This window comes from Odocoileus virginianus, chromosome 7 (genome assembly GCF_023699985.2).
Source record: "Odocoileus virginianus isolate 20LAN1187 ecotype Illinois chromosome 7, Ovbor_1.2, whole genome shotgun sequence".
In the NCBI taxonomy this organism is placed as follows: Eukaryota; Metazoa; Chordata; class Mammalia; order Artiodactyla; family Cervidae; genus Odocoileus; species Odocoileus virginianus.
Window position 1 is genome coordinate 43576060 of NC_069680.1, and position 25935 is coordinate 43601994.

Sequence of the window (25935 nt, forward strand, 5' to 3'; positions counted from 1 at the left end):
TCACCATTCCTGTTTCAGCTTTAGTTTCTTCACCAACCACATTCCAAAAGTCTCTCATTTAGTGTGGCTGCTGGTACCTCAGTTCTGAAGATTTGATGTAAAAGCAGAGAAATATTTCACTTTAAATAGTATTTTTTCTTAAATTCTAACACATTCTTTACCTACAATGACAGTAAGACTATTCCGATTTTAAGTATTAGTCGGCCAAGGCATTGCTCAAACAGTTGATTAAACTGAGACATTCAGTTCATGAAAATAACTAGGCTGCAACTCACTTTAGTTATTGCAGATGATTTAATTAACAGGTATCCATCAAATTAATCTCTCAGCTATTAACTAGTGATTACAACCCCAAATAAAACTTGTCATCTATTTAGTTGAGCTAGCTAGAAATGATCTAAACATGGAGGATTCAGTCTTTCAATCAATGTTTTTACCCATCACTGAAAATAGAAAATATCCTAAAAATTTTTCCACATTTTAAGTAAAAATGCTTATCACTACATTGACCTTCAACCAAAGGACAGTGATCACTAAATCCTAGAATGTGACTCTAAATTAGGGTTATAAAGTTTTCTGCAGACTTCATATCTTTTTACTTAACGAAAGAAAGGTAAGATAAATAAGAAAAAGTTCATTTGTACTTTTTTTTCAGTTTCCACATATAAGTGATATCATATACTTGTCTTATCTATAAAACAGAAAGACAAATGCAGAAAATAAACTTATGGTTACAAAGGGGTAAAGGGAGAGAAATTGGAATATTGGTATTAACGTATACATATTACTATACATAAATATAAAATAGATAACTAATAAGGGCCTACTGTATAACACAGGGAATTCTATTCAATACTCTGTAATGACCAATATGGAGGGGAAAATCTAAAAAAGAGGGGGATATGTGTATATATATATAACAGATCCATTTTGCTGTACATCTGAAACTAACACAACACTATAAATCAACTTTATTCCAATAAAAAAATTTTTTAACGAACTAGGTAAAAAGAAAATGATGCTTCCTTCCTATGTTCATTTTGGGCTTCCCTGATGGCTCAGTGGTAAAGAATCTGCCTGCAATGCAGGAGACCTGGGTTCGATCCCTGGTTTGGGAAGATCCCTGGGAGGAGGGCATGACAGCCCACTCCAGTATTCTTGCCTGGAGAATCTCCATGGACAGAGGAGCTTGGTGGGCTACAGTCCATGGGGTCACAAAGAGTCAGACACAACTGAATGGCTAAGCACAACAAGGTTCATATTACCTGATGGTGAACAGAGATTTTTATGGGTTGCATCAAATGCACGTAATTGCAGGTTGCATCAGAGAAAGTTCTTTCTACACATCAATTCGTGTGATGAAATGGGAGGAGCCAGATGGTATTGGGACATTCTGGATGATGTTTCTATTCTACTTCATGTTCTTTCGTTCCTATCAACCAAGCTTATATATATGCTTTGGAATTTGGAGAAGAAATTATAGCTGGCAAACATGTGAAAGAGTTTTTAAACCTAGAGGTTCTTCTGATTTTAGCATCATTTGTTATATTACCAGGAAGAGATAAATGCAGATGTTGGACCATGCCAAAAATCTTGTCAAAAAAATGGATTGTTTCATACAGAAACGAGATGTGGCTTCTGATCCTGGTGGCGCATTTGTTCCAGAGGAATGTGAATTCAGGACATATGCCAACTATCACTGTGGACCCAGAAGCATTCATGAATATTGTAAGTTGGGATTTTCCATATTTGGGGGGAAAGGAAGGACCTTACATGCTTATTGCTTACAACTGTGTATTATCTGCATTATATATCATATTTATATGTGGTGGTGATTTTTTCTAGTAGAGCATAGTTGTAAATTAACATATTGTCCTGAAAAGAACACTAAGCTGGGTGTGAGTGGATATGGGTTCACCTCAAACAATTTCAGTAAATTCAGGCAAATAATTAAGTTCCTTTGAGCTTCAAACGCAATTTAACTTTTTCTTGAATTCTTAGGTTCATCCTATGAACAGTTAAATCATTGCAGTGTCTTCGGTCAAGCTCAGAGCTATGATTATTTCCATATCATCTGTGCTAATTATATTCCTCTTCTTTTTCCAATGTTAGAAAGTTGTTAGACCTCCTTTCTTACTCTCAGGACAGCTCTTTTTAGTAACATTTTGTGCCATTCTAATCTATTTAATTCTAGTTTGAACTGGTAACTCTTTAACTGGTAGTAAAAGGACCCTTATGAATGCTAAAGAGGTCTTCCTGTCAGTAAAATTCATGAATGATGTGACCTCTCTAGGCATCCCCAGAATATTTTCTTGGCTTCTGCTCACATTCTTAGCTGAATTTTAATAACATTCATGGTATAGTAATGTTTATCCCACAGCAGACATTGTGATGAAAGCTGAAAAGATATTATTTCATCTTCACTGTCCTATGCTATAGATATGACCATCCTCATTTTTCCAATCCAAGAACTGAGATGATAGAAGTTAAGCAACTCAAATCAGGCCATATCCTTGGTAGGTGGTAGAACTAGAATTCAAATCCAGACCTGCCTGAACACACAACTCATAATTGTAACCACCCTGCAACAAATCCTCCCAGGAAAGAAGAGGCTGCCTCCCACTGAGTAAGGTGATTCTCTTATGGAGCAGTAATGTTCATGCTCCATAGCTTTATCGTAGACTTAATATATCTTAATACAGATTTAAGAAGCTTTTTACAGAAACTTCCTTGAATGAATTCTAAAACTCTAAATAGGCTATCAAAATATTCTGAATCTACACACATGTAAATACTGGGAATGGGTTGCCATTTCCTTCTCCAGGGGATCTTCCCCACCTAGGGATCAAACTCTCCTTTCCAACGTTGCAGGTGGATTCTTTACCACTGAGCCATCAGGGAAGCCATGTAAATTAGTACTTGGAAGCACTTCTATTCTACTTCATTTAATTTATACGGGAAATTAAAAGAATTTTCTATCTTACTTTGCCTCTCCATGTACAATTCTCCATGTAGAGTCCAATTTAATGGATTTTAGTCTTAGGGCTCCTGAAGCCCGAGCATTGTGTAGGTGCTGGGCACACCCAGTGGGTGAGGCCCAGAGAGATTGGCTATATCTACAACTAAAGAGATTCTCTTCACTCAACAACCCAGAAGAATCTGTATGGGAACTTCTAAGGGCCAGAAGGATGGCTCCTAAGGATCTGGCTCAGTGGTAAAGAATATGCCTGCTGCAGGAGACCCAGTAACATGGGTTCAATTCCTGTATTGGAAAGATCCCCTGGAGAAGGAAATGGCTACCCACTCCAGAGTTCTTGCCTGGAAGCTGTCGTGGACAGAGGAGCCTGGCAGGCTACAGTTCTTGGGGTTGTAAATAATCGGACATGACTAAGTGTCTGAGCATATACACACAACTAATTCATATGGATAAAATCTATCCTATATTTTGGTATATAGCTTGCCTCACTCAAGTATTCTTCCAGCTAGTGTTAATTGAGCACCTGTTAGGCCTCAATACTGGGCTAAGCACCAAAGTTACAGAGAGATCTAAGCATGTCAAAGCCCTGAGTTCATGGAGTTAACAATCCAGCAGAGAAGACAGACACTTAGTTACTAACCACAAGAGCAGTGAAATCAAAACAGAAAATATAAAATAGAGAATTTAAGAACTTTTTCTGAAGAAAGATTTCTTAACCTGAATTCTGAAAGGTGAATAGGAGTTACTTGAAGGGGTAGAAGTGATTTTTAATTGCAGTAGTAGCTAATGTTCATTAAATCCCTACTATGTACCAGTCAATCTTGTTGGTGTCATATGTGAATTATCTTTTTACATTCTTTGCAATAATCCCAGAGAATACAAACTATTGCACGTGCATGTGTGAGTGCTCAGTTATGTTTGACTCTTTGAGATCCCACAGGCTATAGCCTTCCAGGCTCCTCTGTCCATGGGATTGTCCCAGCAAGAACATGGAGTGGGTTGCCATTTCCTTCACCAGGGGATATCTTCCTGACTCAGGGATCAAATCTGCATCTCCTGCGTCTCCTGCATTGCTGGCAGATTCTTTACCACTGAGGCACCTGGGAAGCCTGAATAAACTATTGGTGTACCTAATTTATGAACAAATAAACTGAGCAGTAGGGACAGGTTAACTAAATTTCCTAAGATCACACAGTTTATGTATTAGCGCAAGTGTCAGGATTTTAAAACTCAAGCGGTGGGACCCCACAGCCTTTCTCTTAACTACTATGCCCTTTTATCCTATATACTACACTGGCCACTTTGCACCTGGCTTTCTCCTCTCCTGTTCCTTAAAAACCAGCAGCTAATAGGAATAAATCCCTCCTTCTCTAAGTAATGACAATGGGCAGAAACAGGATACTTAGGAGACTTGGCAGCTTTATATTCTACAAATGCATTGGAATTACCTGATTCCTAACCTGAAGTGTCAGTGTTGGTCCTTTAATGGACCAGAACCTGGTGGTCCAGAGTCGACGATGAGAAAGTGAAAGAAGGAAAGAGGCTAATATTCCCTGGGTTATGTAGCCAGCTTTCACGCTCCAGGGAATCAGCCAGAAATAGACAGAGAGAGAAAGAAAGACAGACAGACAGACAGATATGGGGTCCAAAGCTCTGATGGAGCAAAGGTGTTTTAATCCACATGGTGTGGGCATACATACTGTCTTACAAGGTAGTTATTCTCAGCAAAGATAAAGATTAAAATTCCAGACTTACAAAGCACAAGGCGATCCCTATTAAAGAGAGAAGAGGGTACTAGTCACCATAATGAGAAACTAGCAAAGGAAATGCCTGGATTCCTCAGCCCTGGGAAAGGCGTGCCTCTCCTCTTAACTCCTGAACATTCAGAAATTAATAAGGGCCAAAGGTTTCCTGACAGATCCAAAACAGCACACAGCAAGCCTCCTGTTAAATGCTTCCTGACAATTCCCCCTATTTTATTAATTTGTTAAAAAAAAAAAAAAAAAAAGGTCCTGACCAAATGAGTTTGGTTAGTATTAATCAACCTTATAGAAAGGCGATGATAACAAATACAATTATCAAGACAATCACCAAAGTTACAGTTTCAGACCAAATGCTGTGGGTAATACTTTGAAACTATCTTCATGGGTCTAGCCCAGATAATTCGTTCAGTTGAAGTTTCCAAATTAGTGGAAGAGGGCAGACATTTAGAAACGTTTCAAAGATTTTCTTTTGCAGTAACTGTATATTCAGAGAGGCATTATCATGTAAATGAAATTTGATTTATTCCCAGTTGTAGGTACTATGATCGAATTGAACAAGAGTAACACAAAATTGGCAATTAATACAAGTTACAGAATGTAAAGTCTTATTAAATTGTAAATTTCCTATGGCCGATAACAAAAGGAAGTGGGACACAAGCCTGTATAAAATATGACTGATTATAGTGAAAGAAATAGTTACTATGAGCACGACTGGTCTCTGTGAAATGTCTAGTCCGAGTTTCAAGTTCTTTGATGCTGGCAGCAAGTTTCCCGATGTCCCATCGTTTAGGCCCAATTTGTTTATCGAGGACAATTCGAGGGGTGGGGGGATGCCATTCCACTGTCAAGCCAGCCAAGAAGTCCGTTGTCATGGTAATGTTTCAACGTAGTGTTAGTAACCTTTTACATAATGTTTTTTGTTCTTCCTCTAACTCTTTCCCTAAAGTTTCAGTAGTAAACATGGTTCACAGACAAAGGGCAGCAATGTCTGAAAGTCTTCTTTTGGAGGCAAGACAAAAGCCCAAGTTTGTCGGCCAACGTTTATGCATAATTTTCCTGGGCCCAGGCACAATGGAAGGCCTAAAGAAATGTTAATTAGTTTTCCCTCTTCCCCAGGGTGTGAGGGTTCCAGGGAGGGGGCATATGGGTGGAGTCATTGGTTGATACCATGGGTCTTTTCTGCATCCATTTTATGACCTGTAATAAAGGGGGGGCGGTGAGTAAATTAGTTAATCCGGCTCCAGCGAGGGTCATGCAGGCTACAGAGCATAGCAATAAGAAGGTTTTCAGGACTCTGAGGCATTCCCTGTTGAGAAGTCAGATTTTTAACTTGATTAATAAGGGTTTTTATTTGTCCCCAAGTGGGGAGATCATAGGGTTGACGTCACCAAGGGAGGTGCTTTTTGGAGATCTTTAGAGTCACCATGGCCCATATCGGAATTTCTTCCTCCCGAGGTTCTTGTTGTTTCGTCTCCATTTTGAATGTCGGGGGCCCCCTTGGGTTGAATCTTCCAAGGAAAAAGTTTGTTGGATCCATCTGGGGAAATACAAGCATATCCCTTTCCCCGTAAGATTAATTTCCCAGATTTCTATTGATTATTGAACCCGTCTTGGTACCAAATGGGCAGAGGAAGAGAAGTGTCCTTCAATTCCTCAAAATGTCTTTCTGCTCTTGTTAAAATATTTCCCTGTGGTAGGTTTTAAAAGTTTAAGACAAATAGAGCTGTATTAACAATAATTATAGTTTTAGAAAATATCTTATGTTGGAATCTAGTACAGTCTGCTTTAGATAAGGAAGACAGTAGTGTACCTGTGTATCCCCCCTTCTTTAACTTTTTATTTGTAACTTTAGTGTGTGTGTGTTCATTCGACTATGTCTTGTGTCTGTGGATTATAAGGAATACCTGTAATATGTTTAATAGAAAAAGATTGTAAAAACTGTTTAAAGTGTCTAGAAATATAGGCAGGGCCATTGTCTGTTTTAATAGAACTAGGAGTTTTGCATATAGGGTTATTGTTACCATCAAAGAGACTCAGATGTATAGAACAGACTTGTGGACTCTGGGAGAAGGCGAGGGTGGGATGTTTCAAGAGAACAGCATTGAAACATGTATATTATCTAGGGTCAAACAGATAACCAGCCCAGGTTGGGTACATGAGACAAGTGCTCGGGCCTGGTGCACTGGGAAGACCCAGAGGGATCGGGTGGAGAGGGAGGTGGGAGGGGGGACTAGGATGGGGAATACATGTAAATCCATGGCTAATTCATTTCAATGTATAACAAAAACTACTGTAATGATGTAAAGTAATTAGCCTCCAACTAATAAAAATAAATGGAAAAAAAAAGAAAAAAAAAAGAACTAGGAGTTTATGGTGGAGGTTTCTATATTTTTTAATACAAAAACTGAATATATAGAATCAGAGACTATATTAGTGGGGTAAGGATGTAGGCAAATAACTTGAATAAGAGCGTATAATTCATTTTGTTGAGCAGAATGGAATTTAGTGTAAAAGACTTTATATTTTTTAAGAGACCAGAATGAAGCCTTGGCATTTTTAGTCCCATCTATATAAAAGAAATGCGAGAAATAATAAATTCAGTGTTTTTGAAGAAATTACACAGCTTACCAGAAGGATAATGAAATGATATTTCTCCAAAATATTTTAGAAAAGCTAACTATAAATCTGTAGAAGTTTGTAATGTGTTCTCAAATTGAGATTTATATGTAATAAAGTTTTATTAAAGTATAAAGGAGATAGAGAAAGCTTCTGACAGAGGCGTCAGAAAGGGGCAGAAAGAGTGCCCCCCTGCTAGTGTTTAGCCAGGTGTCATATAACTACTAGCAGTTTGCTAATTAGAGAAAGGAAATGTCTCAAAACTGAAGACAATAACACCGGGCCCCTCACCCACAACATGCATTTTGAGATAACCTTGGCACCAGGTGAGTTGTCCCAGGGGCACAAAATGATTGACATGAATCTTGAAGAAAGGCAGGTTTCCACGCAAATACAGTTTCATTAACATAGTTTAAGAGAACATTTGCATGACTAAAACATACTGGTTTGTCAAGTCGGTTCTGAGTCTTAGGCAGAACCGACTTGAAGAAAGAATCTAGGGTAAATACATAATCATTAACATAGCTTAAGACAAACATTACCATAAAAAAAATGCACTCTTAACTCAGAGTTTGAGAGTAGTTAACTTCAAGTGAAACCAGGTGTCATTATGGCAGCACAGTATTTTAAGGGAAACCTCCTTTAAATTTGTATAGAGAAGGAAAAAAAGAAGAAATATCACTAGTTTGTTTCCTCCTGCCACTTAAGAGAGATAAAAATGTCCGACACTTGCAGCCTATTTTCTCCATTTGGAGACCTCTGTCCTTCCTGCCTGTTAAGTCAAACTAAATCAGTCGCGTAAAAGACTGAAGGTTTGTGGGGGTAGGGGCCCAAAAAGTCCAGTAGGTATTCTAGAGGGGACTGCTTGAGGGTAAAGGAGAAAGTCATTTAGGGCTGGTATACCGATGGCAGCACTGCTGGATGTTGAGGGTTTGAGGGAAAAGATGGAATTTGCCCCTGGTTTTGTTGAAAGGGACGTAGGGGGGCTCCTGCTTGGAGTTTCCTGGAATAGGTTTCCCTTTAATATCAAATTTAGATTTACACTCTTTGGCCCAATGCATTTCCTCTATAGCAATGAGGGCAGATTTTTGGAGGTTTCTTATTAGCTTTCTTAGGACAGTCCCTTTTTAAATGGTTTTTATCTCCACATATAAAGCATCCTTCGTTTTTTTTTTTCTTAAGGCAGCAACCATTGTTTCAGCCAGCATTTACATCTTTTGAGTTTCTGATCTTATATGGTGACAAGCCTTCAAATAATCAAAAATAGTCCCTGTCTCATGAATTGGAACTATAGCCCTTGACATACTTGATTTGCATTTTCATAAGCAAGTGATTTTTTTAGTTGTCTTTTAGCTTTTTTCTTCCTTTCTTTCTTTTTTTTTTTTTTTTTCTTTTTTCAAATACAGTATGGAAAATAGCAGTTTCTAGAGACTTTGGGATTTGTGCCCGCTGGCAGGGAAGAAGTGCTTGGAGCAACTGGGGCAGGATTATTAGGAAAATTCTGAAATATCTTATGTTGTTCTAATTGGGCCTTTTGTAAGGCTTCATCATCTAATTCATATTCATATAATAAGTGTTCTGCCTGTAGCCAAATATCAGGAGGGCTAGAATTACCTTGGAATGGCAGAATCACAGCTTCAGTGAGAGCCCATAAGGGCCAGAAACCTATCATAATATTTTTTCCCTGTCTGATGGCTCATTCAACATTCTCTTTGACCCGATGCCAAATTTCTAAATCAAAACTACCTTCATCAAGGAACCAAGGGTTACATTCAACCACTGTCTGAAGGCAAGCCTCTACTTGCTGGCGTGAAACCAAAAATCCCTGAACTTTAAATAAGTAATAAAGTAAAGTAGAAAACTGAGGGGTTTTCCAGATAATTGACCCATGTCTTAGTACTTACCGGGCTCACTAGGCCCTCTGGGGTCACTCCGTCTGAATGCACGTGTACCAGAGTCCCTGTTTCTGGGTGCCACTTGTTGGTCCTTTAATGGATCGGAACCTGGTGGTCTAGAGTCGACGATGAGAAAGTGAAAGAAGCAAAGAGGCTAATATTCCCTGGGTTATGTAGCCAGCTTTCACGCTCCAGGGAATCAGACAGAAATAGACAGAGAGAAAGACAGACAGACATGGGGACCGAAGCTCTGATGGAGCAAAGGTGTTTTAATCCACATGGTGTGGGCATACATACTGTCTTACAAGGTAGTTATTCTCAGCAAAGATAAAGATTAAAATTCCAGACTTAGAAAACACAAGGCGATCCCTATTAAAGAGAGAAGAGGGTACTTATCACCATAATGAGAAACTAACAAAGGAAATGCCTGGATTCCTCAGCCCCGGGAAAGGCGTGCCTCTCCTCTTAACTCCTGAATATTCAGAAATTAATAAGGGCCAAAGGTTTCCTGACAGATCCAAAACAGCACACAGCAAGCCTCCTGTTAAATGCTTCCTGACAGGTCAGGAATATTTAAGTGCCCTGAATGTTTCTGACGTATGCTCAGGTTTTGGAATAAGTGTTCTTGTCCAGTGGTTCTCAAATGTTAGAGTGCATCAGATTTTCCTAAGAGACTTGTTAAGACCCAAATTGCTGGACCCTATGCTCAGAGTTTCCAATTCAATAGGTGTGAGTGGAAACTGATCATTTTGTGTTTCTACCAAGTGTCCAAACGATGCTATGCTCTTGGCTCAGGGCTACACTTTCACAACTATCCTTCTAGTTCAATCTCCACATTAAAGATAAAGAAAATGAGAACTGGAGAGAGTTTACTTCTTTTTTTTTTTTTTTTTTAACAACAACCTAATTAGCTAGTGAGAAGTAAGGAATTTCTTGTCTATGTCTTCCATGCTCAAGAAATCTACTTTTTACTTTATAATCATTGAGAACATAACCATACAGAACTGAACTAAAAAGGAAATTTTTTTGTTTTGCTTTTTCCATAGAGTGAAATCATCCAACATAAAGGTTATCCTTGTGAGGAGTATGAAGTCTTAACAGAAGATGGATATATCCTTTCTGTTAACAGGATTCCTCAAGGCCTCGTGCAACTTAAGAAGACAAGTATGATTCCCCCTATATTATCCCAACATGGCAGTATTCCCTGCAGTAAAGAATTCCTTGTGATTTGAGTATGTAGAAAGAAACCTGGGTTTTTGGTAGAGACTGGGCCCATTATTCCAGCCAAAATGTGGCTTCAACTCCTTCTTAATTCTCATCACCACTGGCCCACTCCCAATTATCTCAAATAAACAGTGGGGTATGGTTTTTGTTTTTGTTGGTTTTTTTTTTTTTTTTTTTTGGCTGTGCTGAGCACACAAGCTTTCTCTACTTGCAGCACACAGGTTTAGTTACCCCTCAGCATGTGGGATCTTAGTTCCCTGACCAGGGATTGAAACCACATCCCCTGCAGTGGAAGGGGAATTCTTAACTACTGGACCACCAAGAAGGTCTCTAAACACAGCATTTGCTTTTCAAAAAACACCTTCAAGAAAAGTTTATTTTTTGATCCCTTCTAGTAATTAATTCATTCCCCCCAATCCCTCCTACGTAGACGTTCTAGAATATCCACTGATAATCTCTTAAATAGATCACTGCAAACCTTGCTCACAAAGAATATAAACTCCCACATAGCATCTGATATTCACCCCTGCACGTTATATTCCCCATCCAGATAGTCTTATAAATATCCTGTAAATATTTAAGATGTTCAGATTTTCACTAAAGTCTTTTAAAGAATTGAGGACTATATGTATATTTTAAGATTTTGGTACATGTCTCCATAGCTCTTACAATCTCCTTTTTTATGATTTTCAGTCACTGCTGGCTTTTAAGAAATTCACCTTCATTACTAACTAAAGTATATCCATCCTTCAGCTACATTTGGCTCTATTCCTTTTAAAAGGCTAGATCTATGTTTACAGCAGCAACTACATTATCCATCAAGAGTACAGATAATGTAATTTCCTACTGTCTTCTTTCTGTATACCAGGCACAATGCTAAATTCATTTACATTAATCCCATTTAGCTTTCACAATAATCTGAAGAAACCGACACTCACAGAGGTTAAATTACCCTGAGAATCTCTGCTAGTACTTGCTAGTATGTTGCAAAACCTGCACTCAAATTAAGATTCCTCTCTTAACTAGGACCAGAAATGCTGAATGAATGCTATTTGGCTTCGGTATAAAGAAGGTTCAGGGTTCTATTTGATTCTAATTTGCATTTGTACAGCTTTTTAAAATAATACATCATTTTATTTTTTATTGGAGTATCGTTGTTTTACAATGTTGTTACTTTCTGCCGAACAAGGAAGTGAATCAGCTGGATGTACACATACTCCCCCACCCTCTTGGACTTCCCTTCTTCCCTACCCCCATCTCACCCCTCCCAGGTTATCAAGGGACAGCAAGCTGAGCTCCCCGTACTGTTGAGCAGGCGCCCACTAGCTCTCCATTTTGCACATGGTGGGGGCTTGGCGAGCTAAGTCCGTGGGGTTGCAAAGAGTCACACACGACTAAGCAACTAAACACAGCACCCAGCACAGTGAATGTATATCAAGCCCAATCTCAAAATTCGCCCCACCCCCTCCCTCCACCTCCCCCCATGTCCACCTATCAATTCTCTAGGTCTGTGTCTCTACTCTTGACCTGCAAATAGATATACCTGTACCATTTTTCTAGATTCCACATACATACATTGTGAAGTGAAAGTCTCTCAGTCGTGTCTGACTCTTTGTGACCCCATGGACTATAGAGCCCATGGAATTCTCTAGGCCAGAATACTGGAGTGGGTACCCTGTCCCTTCTCCAGGGGATCTTGCCAACACAGAGATTGAACCCAGGTCTCCCATATTGCAGGAAGATTCTTTACCAGCTGAGCCACAAGGGGAGCCCACATATATACATTAATATATGATATTTGATTTTCTCTAACTTACTTCACTCTGCATGACAGACTTTAGGTCCATCCACATCTCAACAAATGACCCAATTTTGTTTCTTTTTATGACTTATATTCTATTGTGTATATATGCCACATCATCACTATCCATTCCTCTCTTGATGGACATTTAGGTTGCTTCCATATCCTGGCTATTGTAAACAGTACTTCAGTGAACTTTGGGGCACATGTGTCTTTTTAAATTATGGTTTTCTACTGGAGAGGGTGTGGAGAAAAGGGAACTCTTTTGCACTGTTGGTGGGAATGTGCAACTTGTTTTCACACCAGCTAAATAGTTGTGCTTTATATATGTCCAGCATGTCCTTATGTCAATGCTTTTGAACTTACAATTCTCTCTCTGGACAACTGTTTCAACAGATATCCATGCCGTTTGCTCTGGCCTCTCTTTCAGGTCTTCTGCCATGTTCTTCCCTAACCAGTCTGTTCAAAATAACAAACCCTTGCCAACTATGGAGATCTGGCCCTTTATCTTGATTACTTTTCTTTATAGCCCTTAACACCATTGATATGATAGATATTTTCTCGTTTGTTTATTAACTGTCTCTCCCAACCAGGATGTAAACTCAGCAAGAAACTTTATCAGCTTTGTTCAAGGGTATAACCAGTGCCTAAAATAGTGCCAAGCACATGGCAGGTACCAAATATATGTGGAATGAATGAATGAATTTTTTGTAAATAAATGAATAGCCTGGAGATAGAATTTTTTCACTAAGCCCCACAAATCCTAGAGGGAAAGCAGGCCACAGTTCTTCCAAGCAAGCAGGAGACTGTGGCCTTTCATAAGCTTAGAGGGTTATCTGCAGCACTTATTCATGGATGAAGTTTGTTTTCTTAAATACTTTTTATTTAGACTGTCCCCTCATTGCCCAGGCAATCGGAGTTCAAGATGAAAGTGAAAGTGAAAGTCGCTCAGTCACGTCCAACTCTTTGCGACTCCATGGACTACACAGTTCATGGAATTCTGCAGGCCAGAATACTGGAGTGGGCGGCCGTTTCCTTCTCCAGGGGATCTTCCCAACCCAGAGATCGAATCCAGGTCTCCCGCGTTGCAGGCGGATTCTTTACCAACTGAGCTATCGGGTGCAGAATACTCCCCTCTAGTGGCTGATGTTGTTCCTGCAGCTCCCATTGGCCTCTGCAAGGAAGTTATCTCCCAGCAATGATGGAAAAGGATTTCTCACCATCTCTTCAAAAAGAGGACCGATAAAATTCATACTACAAACAACTGAAAGATGTCTAGGAGTTTGTGACAAAAGCCTTTTTAAAATTTTATTTTCTCAAGTAATCGTCGTTAACTTCAAATATTTACATCAGGAGGTAAAATAGGCTGGGCCATCTTCAGAAACGATAGATCTTTGAGCAGCCCTTACACACTCACCTGCTAGCTCTAATTTAAATGAAAGCCCTTGACTCAAGGGGATATTTGAAATGAAATAAATCATTTGTAAGCCAATTCATTCACTAGGTGAGCCATAAGGACAAAGCCTACTGCTAAGGAGGACCAAGTTGGCCCCAACCATGGGAAACGTCCTTAGGGTTCCAAAGAGGAGCACTGATTCTCCTTGATTTGATCACCTCATGTTGAGGTCATCTCCTTGAGGGTTAAGAGGATGAACTCAAGGACCAGACATAAATGAAAACCTAAAATAACTCTGAGTTCCTTTATCCTGGCCTTGCAGTAGCAGCCCTCGAGTTCTCGCTCCAGAAGGATAAAATGAGGCAAATGGCATTCATGAAGATTGCCCAGATGCTAAATTAGTTTGCTATAGAAAGGCCTTTGTCTTCTATGGAGACTCTGAGTATGGACTGAGTATGGACTCAGTTCACTGATAGGGACTCAGTTTACTGAATGACAGGAGCTACTATCTTTTAAGAGGTCAGGCATTTCCATTTTGGGAATATTTAGCAACGATCACTTTGCTAAGGTGGTGTCTGCTGTTTTTCCACCATAAAGTTCATATTCTTCACTCTGGAATTCATAAATAATTTTTGAGGAGATTTTTCTGGATATGTAAATATCCTGTATCTCTTCAAACTTTTACCCATTAATTTTAGCATCCACAGATGAATTTATAGCACAATCCAAGTTTCCATATCCCCTGGTGGCTCACGCGGTAAAGAATCTGCCTGCAATGCAAGAGACCTGGGTTTGATCCGTGGGTCAAGAAGATCCCCTGGAGAAAGGAATGGCAACCCACTCCAGTATTCTTGCCTGGAGTATTCCATGGACAGATGAGCCTGGCAGGCTACAGTCCCTAGAGTCACAAAGGTTAGACACAAATGAATGACACTTTCACACACATGATTAACATGCTGTAACTAAGAGTTTTTTTCCTCCCATAATTACTTGTTTATTTTTTGTTGGTGTCAATGTTAACTCATACATTTTTAGTTTATTCAATGGGATATAATTTATATCATCATTATTTATTTTGATGTTAAAACTTTCACATGTTTAACAGTTGAAATTCCTTCAAGTTGGCTTGCCAGTTCTCTTGATATGAAAGACCTATAACAATTAAGCCATTAAGTGTATGGTGTGTGTGTGTGTATATATGTGTGTGTGTGTGTGTGTATATAAATATTATATATTTATAATTACACAAGTGTATGTTTATATGTTATTAATATAGTAAACATATAATATATTAAATATATTTGTGTATATATTTATATGTGTGTATATTAATAGTATGTCAGTAATTATATATATTGTATAATCTTAATTTTAAATTGTATATTAACTTTATTGCTCAGTTACTAAGTTGTGTCTGACTCTTTACAGCCCATAGTGTACATTATTGATATTGTAATATTAATATACACATATATTTATATATAATTTTATAATATAGCATACTTAAATATTATAACATTATTTTCTTATTTATATGTGATAGTTATAATTATATATAATTAAATTAATCATTATACTATACATTCTTCCTGGGGCACTTCCAATATCCTCTGACCCCACACAAGTCTAATGATAATGGTAACTACACAAAAGCAACAATAGAAGGCAAACGTTATTCTTTCTCTGTGTCAGACATTCTGCCATCTGCTTCTTGTGCACTATTTTACTTAATCATAACAAAAATACTATTTTTTTCATGAGGAAATCAAGGCACAGAAAGGTTAAGTAACTGGCCAAGGTAATCAAGTTAGCAAGCAACCGGATTGAGGTTTGAACACAGGTCTGTCTAACTTTAAGCCTTCAAACACATTAGGGATAAGACAGGTGCAGAACATTACACGCTGTTGAAATTCACTTTTCTGTAGGTCCCAGACCTGTGGTGTTACTGCAGCATGGCCTGCTGGGAGATGCTAGCAACTGGATTTCCAACCTGCCCAACAACAGCCTGGGCTTCATTCTGGCAGATGCTGGTTTTGACGTGTGGCTGGGGAACAGCAGGGGAAACACCTGGTCTCGGAAACACAAGACCCTCTCCATAGACCAAGATGAGTTCTGGGCTTTCAGGTATATGTAAATCCTGAGAGTGGAGATGGACATGGATGTCTTTGGGAGAACTGAGTAAAGAATTAGAACTCCTGGTATTAAGATAATTTACTTTGGTTGGCCCATCAATATCCCAACACTATGTCCCCCAATTGTCATAGTTGACTAATGATTCTCTGGGGAGAGTAAATTGAGTTCCCCAAGTAGAAGGTTGTTGTGGCCAGTGGGATAAGAATGATGGTTAGTGTCAAATGATGGAGACTGGAATGGGAGAAATGTAGGTCCATTTCCTTGTAGATGGATATCCTGGGACTGACTCTTCCCTAAGTGATGACTCTGGACCCCAGAAGAAGATGAGGACAGGAGTGTTAAAGATATAAAGGGAATGAATAAGCTTTAGGGGCCATTAACTTGGTTAATAGATCTCTCACACTCTTACAAAAGTGTTTTTTAATGTTTTTATTTGAATGATCTATTGATATTCAACTTTCTGTTTATCCATTTCACCAGAGAAGGGACCCTGCAGCATCTTTAATACATTTCATATAAAGAATCTGCATGGGAATTCCCTGGCAGTCCAGTTGTTCAGACTTCATGCTTCCACTGCAGGCAGTATGGGTTTAATCCCTGGTGGGGAACTAAGATCCTGCAGGTCGCCTGGCATGGCCAAAAAAACAAACAATCTGGTTGGCCCTATGCTATTCTGCTAGGCGAATAACGAGGACACCTCCCCTAGGAGGTGGAGCTTTTGCTCACTAAATGTTGATTAAGACAGTTATTTCTCTATGATAATATCTAGAGAAAACAACAGTTTGCTAACAGCCCATGATCCCAGAGGCACCTACGCATCATGGGTTTGAAACAAGTCCATCCTGAGTATTGTGAGCAGCACAGTAACAAGCTGATGGATGGGACTGACAACTCAAGTGTGTTTGTAAACCCTGGAGGGCTGCTTTTGTTTGTTTCTGGTTATAATTTTTCATATAACTTTGTTTTTTCCCCTTGTAGCTATGATGAGATGGCTAGGTTTGACCTTCCTGCAGTCATAAACTTTATTTTGCAGAAAACGGGCCAAGAAAAGATTTATTATGTCGGCTATTCACAGGGCACCACCATGGGTAAGTTCCAAAAAAGTCAGGTTTGTATATTCAGGAGAAATGTGACCGTATATGAGCACAGCCAGGCCAGGCATCACAGACTTCTCTCAGATATGGCTTCTTCAGGGCCATGAGATTCTGATTTCTCCCTGCCCACCCTCCTGCCCCACAACATGCAAATATCAGCTTAGACAGAGAGTATGCAGGCCCTTTTAAAATAGACACATAGTATTTCCAATATAATGGCAATGCCCTGGCTTTCTATAATAGTATTTTTCTCCCAAAGGCTCGAGAAAGATGGTCCCTTTGCAATCTGGGGTATTGGTCTCTATTTTATAAGTATGGAAACTGAGGCACAGACTGACTTTACCAGTATCCCATTCCTCGTCTGTAGGCACAAATAAGAACTGGAATCCAGTTCACTGGACAATTTCTCTACTAATGTGTGTGAAAGTCTCTCAGTCATATCAGACTCTTTGCAACCCCATGGACTATACAATCCATGGAATTCTCCAGGCCAGAATATTGGCGTGGGTAGCTGTTCCCTTCTCCAGGAGATCTTCCCAACCCAGGGATTGAACCCAGGTCTCCCTCATTGCAGGCAGATTTTTTTAGCAACAGAGCCACCAGGGAAGGCCAAGAATACTGGAGTGGGTAGCCTATCCCTTCTCCAGCAGATCTTCCCAACCCAGGAATCGAACCGGGGTCTCCTGCATTAAAGGTGGATTCTTTCCCAGCTGAGCTACTGTGTTCCAATTTGGGCTCCAGAAAAGTTAGAGATCCAAGAAAATCAGCAAAACTCTGTTATCTCAATACCCACTATGTTAGAGAACGTGGTTTTTATCAATAAACAAGAAAAAGTCTTTCATCCTTGATGTCTCTCACTATAAAGATTTATTTAAAAAAAACCTCACAAACATCTGAAAGTTAAGTAAGACCCATGAAAGTCTCCTGCAAAGTGTCTAACATATAGTTACCTCTCAATACACATATTTTCTCAAAATCCATATTATTGGATTCAATAATTTAATAATTCACTGAGAACCTAGTAATGGGCAGCAACTATCCAAAACATCAAAGGAAGCTCAGAGATGTGGTTGCTGCTGTTGTTTTTGCCTGTCGAAGACCTTATAATTTCTCAAGAGAGTTAGAACACACATAATTACTTAGCTAAACAGCAAAATATTAATGAAACATCTTGGTAGAAGTAAAATAGGCATTTTATTTGCTCTAGGATATTCAATATCCATGTTGACATATTTCTTTTTTGCAGGCTTTATTGCATTTTCCACCATGCCAGAGCTGGCTCAGAAAATAAAAATGTATTTTGCTTTAGCACCCATAGCTACTATTAAATATGCAAAAAGCCCTGGGACCAAATTTTTGCTGCTGCCAGATATGATGATCAAGGTATGTGACTCCTCAGAAAATTTCTTGTCTATGCACAATAGTCTTCCAGCCCATTGGCTAGGAGATACACTTTTACATTAGAGACACTTCTTTTCGACTATAATGACTATTTCATGTTTTTACAGGGATTGTTTGGCAAAAGAGAATTTCTCTACCAGACCCGATTTCTCAGACAGTTTGTTATTTACCTTTGTGGCCAGATGATTATGGATCAGATTTGTAGCAACTTCATGTTACTCCTGGGAGGATTTAATGCAAATAATATGAACATGGTAAGTGGCAGCCTAGTCAATTCTTAGTGTCCCAGAACAAAGCAAAGAGTTGTTATTCCCTCTCCTTGAGGGTGAGCTAATGCCAAGGAAGACAGAGAAGTGATGCTCCAAGAAACTCAGTTTTCTTCAAATCATAATACTATGCAGAAAATACTTTAACATGGGCTAAGTCAAGTTTAACATAACAACATGACTACACATTAACTCCATAGATTAAAGATTGAAGAGGTCTGAAGGCAGCTTTACTATAGTGAATTAAATCTGCAAAAATATGTGATTAGAACCCATAAGTCAAAAGAGAAAACTACTGTGCATCACCCACTTCTTTTTACTCAGACCTTTCCAGTTTGTAGTTTAAGTGCTGTGATAGGCTGTCTGGGAGTTTGGCTAAGACATAGCTTCCCAGGGCTTCCCAGGTGGTGTTAGTGGTAAAGAACTTGCCTGCCAATGCAGGAGATGTAAGAGACACAGGTTTGGTCCAAGGGTTGGGAAGATCCCCTAGAGGAGGGCATGGCAACCTACTCCAGTATTCATGCTTGGAGAATCCCATAAACAGAGGAGCCTGGCAGTTTATGGTCCATAGGATTGCAAAGAGTCAGACACAACTGAAGAAACTTAGCACACACAAGGCATAGCTACCGTTTGGTGAGTATGACAGTGGGTTCCCCAGGAAGCATACTCTGAGATGGAGATTCGTGTGCAAAATTATTTGGGCTGTGGCCTTGGAATAACACCTAGAAAAGGGAAGGCAACAGGGTTTGGTAGATCAAAAAAGTCCAGCTGAGATGTAGCCTCAGTGGGAACTTCAGTTGACCCCCTAGGGATCTTTGAAGATGGGATGACCCTTCAGAATTGTCCCAAGTTAGCATGAGAGGGCTGGGTCTTTATAACCCCCACATCAAATAATCATTTAATGCAGACAGCACCAGTCATGGGGAGGCATTGGGCAGTGCAGCTCTCTGCAGAGGGGACAGTCCCCTAAGGACACCAGACAGCGGAGGGCTATCTGTCAACAGCGGGAGGAACCTGTTTTTAATTCCTAAAGATTTTTTGCAGTTTTTTTAAATCAAAGATATGATGAAGAGCTATCATTTGATAAGCATTTTATTGTATGCCAGGCTATTATTCCCTATAACAACCTTATGAGATGGGTATTATCAATATTCCCACTTTTCAGATTAATAACCTGACATTTAGTGGATTAAGATATGCTCTCAATTTCTCCTAAAAATTAAACAGCAGAAGTGAGATTTGAATGCAGTCTCAGTTCTTGAGTCTTTATCCTTAATTACTTTAGGAAAGCTTTTTAAAAGATAAAGTCAGATGTCTAATGAGAAACTTTTCTTAGATGAAAAATCTAGGTGCTTGTGATATGTTTAGGGTCATTTTTAAAATTATGTGCATGTGTAGTTTCCTATTTCATGGATAAATGCTGAGACTTTAATGATGTTACCATTTCTGAGTTTGACACCCTGAAGATTTGATCTTAACAAGGTACAAATCTTGTGAGTTTTTCCATGTATGTCCCACAAACTATTCATGCTTTGTTACAGAGCCGAGCAAATGTCTATGTCGCTCATACTCCTTCAGGAACATCTGTGCAAAATATCCTGCACTGGAGTCAGGTAAGGATGCTGAATTTGTAGTCTTTGTTTAAGGTGTTTGTGCAGTGTATCTGGAAAAGTCAAAGAATGCTCCTCGGAGAGCCCAGGAGTTGTTTCACCTTTATTACAAGATGACACGTGATTCTGTCAACACTATTTCAACTGTGAGTTTGATCTAGAACCCTGAAACTTTTCAGGATGTGGGAGGAAAGGATTGGCCCTAGGACATCTTTAGTAGACTTCTGCAAGTGTGAATTCAGACGGTTCAGGTGAGACATTTTCAGTCTCTAGACACCTCAAAGATGAGACTGGAGATAGGCTTTTCCAGCAGGACAACATAGTCAAGTAGAAATAAAAATGCAAACGCAGGTCTAATTCCCCAAAGAGGTTTCCACAAGAAGTCATTTGTGCTGTAGATTTCACCTGCAGGCAAGGAAGGAATGTCCTGATTAACAGTCACAGGAACTATCTCTAGGCACAGTGTGGTGAGTTTGTTCGGCATTGGTTCAAGGAACAATGTGACTGCTAATTATTTTTCACATGTGAAGAAGCAACAAAACTAATATTGCTCATTATAGATGATACTATAGAGTGACCCCAATCGGCTGTGGGAATAAAAATGCACATAGGCCAGAGAGTTAGAACCTCACTAACCTTAGACTCTCACCTATTCAAAATACCCTTGGAGAAGGGAATGGCCACCCACTCCAGTATTCTTGCCTGGAGAATTCCATGGAAGAGGAACCTCATGGGCTCTAAAGTCCATGGGGCTGCAAAAGAGTCAGACATGACGCAGCGACTAATGTATGTACATATATACTAAAAACACTACTTTGTTTTTAAAAATGGGTGACTTTTAACTCAACAAAAAGTTGTAATAGTGATGATGACATTAATAAATCATAAATATTGGTCCTGTCCACTTTGCTAATTTAGAACCTAGTCAAATTGTTCTTCAAAGGTCATTGCTATATTTTAGTAGATGTGTGTAAGAGCAAGAAAGAGAGAGAGAGAGAAGAGTAGGGGGAGGCATTTTATCATCAAAATCAAAGAAGAATTCTAAATGGATTAAATGTTGGTCATCTTCTTCCAGAATCACTACATTGCACAAATGTAGGGGCTACTCTCCCACTCTAGGTTTGTGCAGGATATCCGCCTACATAGACTACGATGGGGATACATTTTCTGGGGTTGTATAATATGGTGGCCAAGTATTTCTATAGCACATTTTTCTTCCTGAAGGACCTTATTCTTGTCTTTACACTCTCCTGAAGACTATCCTGAAGCTGAATGGAAAGTAGCCTCAGGCTTTGTTCTCTGCTTCCCTCATAACTGCAGACTTGGCAGCATGTTTTCACCCCTCCTCCCACCTTTATCCCTTAACACATTTGAATGCCATCTAAATTTTTGTTTCCTTTTAGGCTATGAATTCTGGGGAACTCCGAGCATTTGACTGGGGCAGTGAGACCAAAAATCTGGAAAAAGGCAATCAGGTAAGAAAATCAAATACCAACTGCTGAAAATATATCCTTTTGAAATGCATGAGAGAAAAGTTATACTGGCAGTTTATTCTAGAAATGGGAATAAAGTACAAGAAATCAAGTAGAATAGAATACTATTCAGCCATAAAAAAGAATGAAATAATGTCATTTGCAACAATATGGATGGACCCAGAGATTATCATACTAAGTGAAGTATGTCAGAAAAAGAAAGGAAAATACCATATGTTATCCCTTATATGTGGCATCTAAAATATGACACAAATGAACTTATCTACAAAGCAGACTTACAGACAAAGAGAACAGACTTGTGGTTGCCAGGGCAGAGGGGTTAGGAGAGGCATTGACTTGAAGTTTGGGATTAGCAAATGCAAACTAATATATATAGGATAGATAAACAATGGTGTCCTACTGTATAGCACAGAGAACTCTATTCAATATCCTGTGAATATAATGGAAAACAAAATGAAAAAGAATATACATCTGAATCATTTTGTGGTACAGCAGAAATTAACACAACATTGTCAATCAATTATGTGCATGGCATAAAATAAATTCTTAAAAAAGAATTCAAGTAGAAAGTAATAAGTTCTGGTTCAACTTCATTTAAGAAGGAGAAAGTTCAAAGCTTTGACAAGAGACTTTCAGAGGTTAAAAAAACTGTTATAATGCAGTAGGAGGACTTTTCTGATGATGCTGCCTCTGTGAACAAGACACTGGCCCTCTTAGGAGCAAGATTGGGTAGACAGTGAAGGGAAGGGTGTAGTCTGGTGGCTGCTGGAAGGATCTTTCAAGATTTAAAAACAACAGTGACAACAGAAAAAAAAAATGAAGATGGCAGGAGTGAGTCTGGTTCATGGTACAGTAAAAAGTATTAATAACAAGTGAGAATTACTGCATTAGTTTTGCCTCTGCCCTACAAAGTTGTGTAATGATGGCTAGACGGCTTTGATTCTTCAGGCCTCAATCTGTTTCTCTTTAAAATAAAAATTATTGGATGAGGTAACTTTTAATAGTTCTGCCTGGTTACACTTTTAATGAATCTGTAATCTGCAAGTGAAAAATATGAAAAAATATTACCCAAGAAAATGTGTGTGTAATCAATGCTATGGACTAAAATTTAAAGTAAAAGTAATGGGCATCAAACTTTTCTGAGCATAAAATCTTCTCTGAAGTTTATTGGTTAGCTTGTATATGAATGTAAACAGATTTTGACCACACAAACATAAAGCTGGAGGGAGCAGAATACACACATAGGTGAATCTTTGAGAGTCTCACATCATACTTAGCGTCCACTTTTCTACAACAGTCTAAGTGTAAAAGTCTAGGAAACTGGAGAGACCGTTGCAATGCCCCCGAAGAGCAAACTCTCAATCACGAGTTTCAGCTATATATTTTTAGATCCTTCTTGTTTCCTAAAATATATCTTTAGAGAAAGCATACCAGTTCCAAGATAGATTTAATTAATCAATATTTAAGGTCATAAATTAGAAAGTGAAGCATGCAAAATAGGTGACAGAAAATGTCATGGAAAGAAAAACACACATACCAAAAGGTATTATGACAAAAAGATATCATAGAAGCACATAGCCTTAGAGCCAGTCCTGATATTCAGTTCAATCATTTCACCTGTTAGATGAGAAAAACATACTATAGGTTCCATAGACTATTCCAACCTTTCACATCTAGTTACTGTATAAAAGTGGATCTGACCACAAACATGAATGAAGACCATACACATATGTCTTATTATAACTCACAGCATCAGATGCTATACCTTCAAATTCTTAAAAGCCACAAAGAGAAATGAAGACTCCCAGGATTGGAGCCCTGGATCCAGGGTTGATTTTCTGAGTGAGAAGTGGGCCTGGACATTTCTGTTGAAAGTTCTTGGTGTGTATTAACATCAAGGGCTCTCAGCCAACCAAACTGATCTGGTATTTCTGTTTGAATAAGAGAAGATCTCAAGAACTAGGAATCCTAGATATCTTTTCTCTGGGTGATGGGTGACTAGAGCAGGGATCTAATTCTTACCACTTCTGGGTTCAAACTCCCCAAGTTTCAGTGCCATTAGCTTCCCCATGTTTCTGGAGACACAGGACAGAAAACCCCTGTGAACACCCAAGTCCTTCTCAATAGGTTGCATCCTCTTGCCTTTCTCTGTAGAATCTCTTCAATCTGACCTCATGAAATGCTGTGAAATTATTTTTGAAAAAGACAGGAGTATTATCTTTTAAAGGCAATTTATATACTAAATATTTACTAATAGGGAAAGAATTGAACATGCAATGCCAAAGGTGCTGGGCAATTGAGGTGTTTTCCCATTTAACTTGGTAATTTATTCCAGGCATCATCCACATTTTGCAGATGAAGAAACCGAGGTTAAATGAGGTTAAGCAGGGGCTGGAGTAGAAACTCTTAATGCAGTTTTGTATGGGTCCAGTGCCCATGCCCCTTTCATCACAACACAGAGCACATTGACTGTGTTTATTAGAAAAGTAAATGATGAGTTTGGAAGTCCAAATGTTATACAGTTAAAAACTATTTCTTTTCTCTAGCCAACTCCTATAAGGTACAAAGTTAGAGATATGACAGTCCCTACAGCGATGTGGACTGGGGGTCAGGACTGGCTTTCAAATCCGGATGATGTGAGAACACTGCTCTCTGAGGTGACCACCCTCATCTACCATAAGAACATTCCTGAATGGGCCCACGTGGATTTCATCTGGGGTCTGGATGCTCCTCACCGTATGTACAATGAAATCATACATCTGATGAAACAGGAAGATACCAGCCTTTCCCAGGGAACTATCAGTATAAGCTTGTGAAGCATCTGATACTGACTAGTCTTAGGAAAAAACCTCATGAATGATGGGGCCATGAGTAAAAGATATTAAAGATTTTCAGCACTGGAAACTCACCATATTAGGAAAAGGGAGGGCCAAGATTAGGGTTAAGATTGTATTCATTCCTTTAGATTTTTTGCATTTGAGGCTAAAACTGACATTTAATTTTTTCAATTAATTGAACTACTCATTGGGTGAACACAGTTTTCATGTACTATTGTGTATTCTGCCATCTTGAAAGGTAGGTTTTAGCTGACAGCTAGAAATTATCTAGTCATTCTTTACGTCATTCAAATAAACTTCCTTAAAACATTTATTGTCTATGAGCCATATTTTTGGAGCAATAAAGTAAAATGATGAATTGGGGTCAGAGGTCTTGAAGTTCCAGATGGTTGCTGAATTTGAAAAAATAAGCTAGATGTTTTTACCTTATTGCTACAGAGACATAACACTACCTCAGGAAGCCAAGTTGCTTTAACCAAAAAAGAAAAATCAATGTACAGTATAGATGAAAAGGCCAAGTTTCATAGCTGAGAGTCAAAGAAGATTATCTTCTAGGATATTTATGAGTTTTTCCAATAAAGCATGCGTATGTATTTCAGTACCTACATTCTAGTTCAAGCTTCTTTGATAATTTACAGATTGTTGCTAGGAGACCTACTGGTTACAAATGTCCAGCCAAGTTTTCTGCCTTCAAAAATGAAACACCAGGAAGAAAGTTTTAAAATATCATGAACATAATACAACATTATGCTTTGATCTTAACAGAGGTACTGTTATCAGGCAATCATACCCAGTTCAGTTAAGTTCAGTTGCTCCAGTCGTGTCCAACTTTTTGCAACCACGTGGACTGCAGCACAGCAGGCCTCCCTGTCCATTGCCAGTTCCTGGAGTTTACTCAAACTCATGTCCATTGAGTCAATGATGCCATCCAACCATCTCATCCTCTGTCGTCCCCTTCTCCTCTTGCCCTCAATCTTTCCCAGCATCAGGGTCTTTTCTAATGAGTTAGTTCTTCACATTAGGTGGCCAAAGTATTGGGGTTTCAGCTTCAGCATCAGTCCTTCCAATGAATATTTATGACTGATTTCCTTTAGGATGAACTGGTGGGATCTCCGTGCAGTTCAAGGGACTCTCAAGAGTTTTCTCCAACACCACAGTTCAAAACCATCAACTCTTCGGCGCTCAGCTTTCTTTATAAGCCAACTCTCACATCCATACATGACTACAGGAAAAACCATAGCCTTGGCTAGACGGACCTTTGTTGGCAAAGTAACTCATTTATATACCTGGATTTATTTCTTTAGAAAATTGTTCAATTTTCACACAGTTTCAAAGACAACAGTTATGAATTACATGGTATGGTGATTTTGCAGAACTCTGACACCAAACTGAAGGCATTCTGGCAATTTGTTGAAAGTTTCAATTTTTT

At 38.9% G+C, this 25935-nt stretch overlaps 1 protein-coding gene across 1 annotated transcript; it reads left to right on the forward strand.

Moving 5' to 3' along the window:
• The first annotated feature begins 1439 nt into the window (after positions 1 to 1439).
• LIPM (lipase family member M) lies at positions 1440 to 24817 on the forward strand. The gene is made up of 9 exons (XM_070470610.1): positions 1440 to 1728; positions 10298 to 10415; positions 15598 to 15796; positions 16784 to 16893; positions 18146 to 18282; positions 18408 to 18554; positions 20108 to 20179; positions 21580 to 21651; positions 24216 to 24817. Exons 1-9 carry the CDS (start codon positions 1582 to 1584, stop codon positions 24483 to 24485), a joined length of 1272 nt encoding a protein of 423 aa, XP_070326711.1. The 5' UTR covers positions 1440 to 1581; the 3' UTR covers positions 24486 to 24817.
• The last annotated feature ends 1118 nt before the right edge of the window (positions 24818 to 25935 follow it).

Coding starts and splice junctions, on each gene's coding strand:
- LIPM (XM_070470610.1), top strand. CDS start 1,582: ATGCCAAAAATCTTGTCAAAAAAATGGATTGTTTCATACAGAAACGAG. Junction 10,416..15,597: donor CGTGCAACTTAAGAAGACAA/GTATGATTCCCC, acceptor ACTTTTCTGTAG/GTCCCAGACCTGTGGTGTTA. Junction 21,652..24,215: donor ATCTGGAAAAAGGCAATCAG/GTAAGAAAATCA, acceptor TCTTTTCTCTAG/CCAACTCCTATAAGGTACAA.